The sequence below is a fragment of the Sus scrofa genome, chromosome 5, assembly GCF_000003025.6.
Source record: "Sus scrofa isolate TJ Tabasco breed Duroc chromosome 5, Sscrofa11.1, whole genome shotgun sequence".
NCBI lineage: Eukaryota > Metazoa > Chordata > Mammalia > Artiodactyla > Suidae > Sus > Sus scrofa.
The window spans coordinates 10,515,797-10,521,796 of NC_010447.5; the positions used below are offsets into that span (position 1 = coordinate 10,515,797).

At 57.9% G+C, this 6,000-nt stretch overlaps 1 protein-coding gene across 1 annotated transcript in view; it reads right to left on the bottom strand.

The window, feature by feature from the left end:
* The window catches only part of CYTH4 (cytohesin 4), a 30,382-nt gene extending 24,595 nt beyond the window's left edge, over positions 1-5,787 (bottom strand). The window contains 1 exon segment of the mRNA NM_001144121.1: positions 5,769-5,787. Within this exon segment, the coding sequence (NP_001137593.1) occupies positions 5,769-5,787 (19 nt within the window).

Consider the following 6,000-nt stretch of genomic DNA (forward strand, 5'->3'; position numbering starts at 1 on the left):
GGACAGAGCAACGGAGCAGCCTACTGAAGGTGCAGCTGAAATGGCAGCTGGGAGATGACACACTGCTTGGGTGGGGCCCTGTTTTCCCTTCTGTCCCTGCCACTCTGAGCTCTGCAAGCCTAGAAATCCTGCTTTCCACGGGCACTGAGGGGAAGTGGCACTAGCACCAGGAGACAAAGTGAGAGTCGCGCGAACTCTAAGCTCCGAAACACCTGCTCCCTGCCAACAGCTCCATGTAAACCTTGTCGTTTAATCCTCACAACTCTTCAAAGTGGATCTTTTCCAGTTTAAGACCCTGAGGCTCAGAGAGGCAAAGCGATTGGCGCCACGTCACAAGAAGTGGCAGGGCTGGCATCAGAACCCCAGTCTGCCAACATCTAAGCCCCTGTCCCAGGAGAAGCAGATACTGCAGGCTGCTGGGGACACACAGGGATGGAAGGTGTGAGGGGCCATCCTCACGGAGGCAGGAGCAGAGCCACAGCGGGGGAGGTGGCCCTGGAGGCTGGGACCCAGAACGCCTTCAGGAGTCGGGGGAGTCTTAGATCCACGGAGGAAAAACCCCAAAACCTCTAGCTAATTTGGGCTGAAAGATCAGACTTTTTTGTTTTGTTTGTTTGCTTTTTGTTGTTTTCCTGTTGGCTGGGGCTGGTGTCCTGAAGGTCTCTTTCTGGCTGAGGGCACCCCTGCTGGTGGAGGCCACGTGGATCCCAGACAAGCTGCTGGTTGGAGAGAAGCCAGGTGGGAGTTCCGTGTTTCTGTGGATAACCCCAATGCGGACGGCCCGGGGGGAGGGATGGGGGTGCCCATGGCGGGGTCCCCGGCTGACTTCTCTCTCCCCAATGGGTCTCATTAGCCCTCTCGCCCTTTGCTGGCCTGGACTCACACGCATACCTTCAGCTTCAGCCCCTTCCCCGAGTTTCAGACACTTGCGTGGCCCCCGTGTCCCAAACACCATCTCATTTGTCGCTATATGGAACGTCTAGAATTTCCCCTCAAGCTGGCTTTCTTCCCGAGTTCTCAAGCTCTGGGAATGCCCCCCCACCCCAGATACCCCGGCCAGAACCCCAACAGGCACCTTGACACACACCTCTCTCTCACCCTTCTGTCTTCTTGTGTCGCCCTCATATCACCAAGCCCTGTCTCTCTTCTTTCTTTTTCCAAGGCCCCCACCATCTGTCCCCCAGACCCCAGGCTCCTCTCTCTGGATGATTGAAGGTGTCCTGATGAGCCCCTGCCTCCACTCTGCCCCTCCCATCCCATCTCCTGTGACCTCCCATTGTCCTGGGGATAAAGAGCCCACCTCTTACTGGACCCACCAGTCCTGCTGGGGCCCCACCCTCATCCCACACTGCGCTGCCCCTGCCCCAGGCTCAGGCCTCCTGGCCACCCCTCATTCGCTCCCATACGCTCACTCCCTTTGCACCTGCTGTTCCCTGGGTCTGGAATGCCTTTCCTTCTCCTGCCTGCCTAGTGCTTCTTACTCGCTCCCTCCCTCTCCCCTCAGGGGCCCCCCTCTGGGCACCCCCTCTCCCTCATCTCCCTCCCATCCCTGCAGTAGAGCTGGGAACTTGCTCCATGAACCAGCCAAGCTCTTGGCTAAAGAAACGCATGAGGGTTGAGCACCTGCTCTGTCTCAGGCCCCGGGGGCTCCAGGCTCTGGCCCTCCACCATCTCATTTGATTCCCACCACAGCTCAGGAGGAAGCTATTTCTAATCTCATTCTACAGATGAGGCATCTGAGGCTCAGATTGTCCAAGAGGTGGCAGGGGTGTGATTCACTCCCAGGCCCATCTGGAGCTCTGAGGCCACAACCCTAGCCTCGATCTTCTCAAGCCAGATATCTCAGTGCAAATCATCAAACCTCATCAAGACACTAAGCTTGGATTAGAGAGTTTCCGTTGTGGCTCAGCGGTAAAGAACCTGACTCGGTAAAGAACCATAAGGATGCAGGTTTGATCCCTTGCCTCCCGCAGGGGGTTAAGGATCTGGCGTTGCTTTGAGCTGTGATGTAGGTCACAGATGTGGCTCGGATCCTGCCTTGCTGTGGCTGGGGCGTAGGCTGGCAGCTGCAGCTCCAATTTTACTCCTAGCCTGGGAACCTCCAGGTGCCGCTGGTGTGGCCATTAAAAAAAAAAAAAAAAAAAAAAAAAAAAAAATACACCAAGCTTGGATATTCTGACTCAGAAATGCTGGCCACGGCTCCTCACTGTGGAGAATGAAGGCAGATGCAGACAATGCCTGCAGAATGAGCCCTTTCTCTTTTGGGGCAAGAAGGCAAACAAGACCAATGTCAGAGCTGGGCAAACAGTTTTCCTGGCACAGTGGCATGACGTGGGGGTACATTATTTGCCTTTTTTTCTTTGGGCAGCTGCTTTTGTGGTTTGACAGGTACATTCATGAACCCTCTCAGTCCAGCATCCCCTTCAGTTGGGTCCTGACCCTGGCAGGTGGCAGCTGGCCAAGGGCATCGGAAACCCTGAAACAGGGCTGACCGCCCCGAGCCTGCGGCACCCATCACTTGGTGGCGTCGGAGCCTTTGGACCCTTCACCTCTTTATTTAAAAGGGTGGATTTCTCCCCAGTTCAGAGCTGCAGTTCAGGGAGGATGACAAGGACACAGCCCGAGAGGGGTCACTTCTGACACCAAGCCTGGCGGTGATGGAGTTTCAGGCAGTGATGCAGCTCAAGGGAGATGGATTTTAATAATAATGATGATGACGATGATAATAATAATAGTGCTAATAATGATAAAAACGCAAAGATATTAACATGATAGGAATGACCACCACCAGCAGCTCTGTTTACGCCTCCCTGGGCTCTGCTTTCCGAACCTCACAAAGGCCGCCCTCGGACCCCTGACCCCACCCACGCCGTGACGAGGCTGCCCCTCGCGCCCCATGCCCAGCCCAGCTGCGTGTGCCCAGGTGCCGCCCGGGCCATCTCCCCCACTCCTCTCTACTTCCCCTTCGTCCTTCCTCTTTCCCATCATATTTTTAGAAATTTGCTTGCAGCCCCGCTTCCAGAACAGCTGGCCCCGCTTCCCCTTTCCAGGGCAGTTGGAGGGGGGGGCAATCCTGGGGCCCTGAAAGCAGCGGCTCCTCAGACTTTGGGTCTGAGGGGCTCTGGGGTGGGGTGGGGGGGCAGGCGGCCGGCAGAGCCGTACCCCACCCCCGCTGCTGAGGGCCTGCGGGCACCCGAATCGCCTGGCCTGAATCGAGTGGTTTCCTCCCCCAGCGAAGCCCGCCTCTATTTTTAACCCACAGACTTGCTGCACCAGCCCCACCGCTGTCTTTGGTCACGTTGGGGCTTTGTTGCCTGGATCGCTCAGGTTTTTCAGCAGATGCAGGGGGAGGGGCCCCGCTCCAGGGTGCCAGACATCCGCAGCTGGAGCTGGGGGTGGGCGGACTTTTGCCACCATCCTGCCCATCGTACAAGTGGGGAAACTGAAACCCACAGCGGGAAGAGGCTCACCATGGCCACAGGGCATCGGAGCCAAGGCGAGCTGTCCCCCGGATCCTCATCCTTGCCCCGCTGCCCAGGTGAGACTGGGATGAGGGTGCCCACGCAGAGGTGGCAAATCTGAGCTTGGAGAGGGGAAGTCACCTGACTGTGGAGGAGCTTTGATTAAGACTGGGTCTGGGTAGCAGAGAAATGACCCACTCTCTCTCCCTCCACTTCCTCCAGGAAGTCTTCCTGAACTGCCCCTGCCCTGGGGTGGAAAGAGTCGCTCCTTCCCAGCTGCAGGTCTCTGCCCATTTGCACATCGGCCCTGGGTGCCCGTCCTGCAGAATCTGTCTCCTCCTCTCCCTCCCTTCCCCCTACCCCCATCCCAGGCCAGCAGCTCAACTCGGGACTGGGCCATGGCTGTCTCCAGCATCACAAAACTCAGGGCCGGCACACCAGTTTGAATGAATGAATGAATGAATAGATGAACCAATCAATGGAACCCTCACATCTCCCAAGAGACTGCCTGCAGTGACTCCATTCAACCTCTGTCCTCCCAGGACTCGCCTGACCCGAAGCAGTGGCTTCCCTCAGATGCCCCGCACCTATACCCCCCAACCCAGGCTAAACTGGGGCTCTCTCTTCTCTTAGATCTTGTCCCTATTCTGCTACTTATTGGCCACCTGACTTCGGGCCCGTCCGTCCTCTCCTCCAGTTCACCTCTGTGAGCCGCCGTTTCCTCATTTGCATTATGGGGACAACTATCCTAAGGCCTTTGGTACCAGAAGACCCCCCCCAGCAAAGAACCAAGTAAGAGTGGTAGCCAGTCAGGCAGTGTTGGCTGGCGAGGGGGAAGGGGACTTCACAGTCTCTTGTCACCCTTGTGTCAGCTGTGTGACCTTGAGCCAGGCACTGCTCCTCCTGGGTCTCCTCTTGTCCCCCAGTTGCCACCTGCGGTGTGTTCACCAAGCCCCTACAGTCTGTGAGCCACCTGCCTCCCAAAGCCCGCAGGGGAAGCTCAGGGTTTGGGGAGAAAGGGTGGGGAGGGGAGCCAGGAGGTGGGGAGGGGTCCTGCCCCAGCAGGACGGTGTCCCTCTCTTGGCCTCCTTTGTTCCATCTGTAAATGGGGGTTGTTGAAACTAATGCCTGCTTCTCTAGCTGTGTTCCCCTGAAACCCTGGGGTGAGGGGAGGCCCAGTGGGCGGGGTCGGACTGCCTTGTATGAGGGTTCTTTTGTTCCCAGACTAGGAGTCGAACCGGAGCTGCAGATGCCAGTCTACACGACAGCCACAGTAACACCAGATCTAAGCCACGCCTGCAACCTGCACCTCAGCTCACGACAACGCCAGATCCTTAACCCCCTGAGTGAGGCCAGGGGTCGAACCCACATCCTCACGGATACTAGTCAGGTTTGTTGCTGCTGAGCCACAACGGGAACTCCTGTGTGAGGTTTTGTTTGAAGGTAGGGTTCTGCTGCACATTATCTGGACCTGGGGAACCGAACTGCTCCAGGCAGCCCTTGTCCTCAGGAATTCCAGGCCATGCTGGAATATTCTGAGAAGGACTTGGGCCCTCTTCTCTCCTCCTCACGGAAACACAACGGAGTCCCGTCCGCCCCTGTACCCACTCTGCAGCCTCCTTTCCTTCCCCTCCAGACACATGGTCCTGCTGACCGGGCAGGGGCCCGGCCACGGTCCCCGGCTGCTCATTCCTGGGCCCCTCCACTGGCAATCAGTGGTGTCCTCAGCCGCCCCAGAGGCCACCGTCCCCCACCAGAGGCCAAACTGGGGCTGCAGGGTGCTTTTGCCACCCGGACACTTATCATCCTCACGGATGTCACCGTCTTTGACACAAGCTATCTTTCGCGTCCCACCTCCGGACCTTTGCACTGGCTATTCCTTCGTCTGGAATATTCTTTCCCCAGAAACCCACACGGATCCTTTCCTCCCTCCTTCAAGCCTCGGCTCAAACAGTGTCTCCTCTTGAGGTCTTCTCGGCCACCTGTCCCATCTTCCTCATCTCACCGTGCCGCTCATCCGGCTTGTCACCTCCCGACCAAGCACACGCACACTCGCACTGTCTGTCTTCCCCCTAGAACATAATAAGCTCCTGAGGGTGAGGGGAGCCCCCGCTTCGTTCGCTGGACTCCCGGCCCCTGGAACACAGCTTGGCACCAAGCCCGAGCGCCTAGACCTCTGTTTTCTGCTCCTGCCTGTCCCATCTGGCTTATATCTATGTACACACTGATTGCTGTGAGGCCAGCACCGTTATCCCCATTCTACAGAACAGGAAACTGAGGCCCAGACAGGTCGGCCCAGACGCTTACCTGGGTGGCACAAGTCCATTCTGAAGCCCCCCCGGGGAAGGGCGGCCCGGGCTCCAGGGGCCTGCTGACCCAGCTGCAGCTCGGCTGCTCAGGCAGAGATGTGTCACCTCAGCTAGAGCAGGCCCCTTCCCGTCCGCCCGCCCCGCCCAGCCCCTGTGTGGGGAGGAAGTCCTGTCCTGCCTGGGTTCTGGGGCTCTGGGGCTCTGGTACGTAGGCTCTTGACGTAACAGCA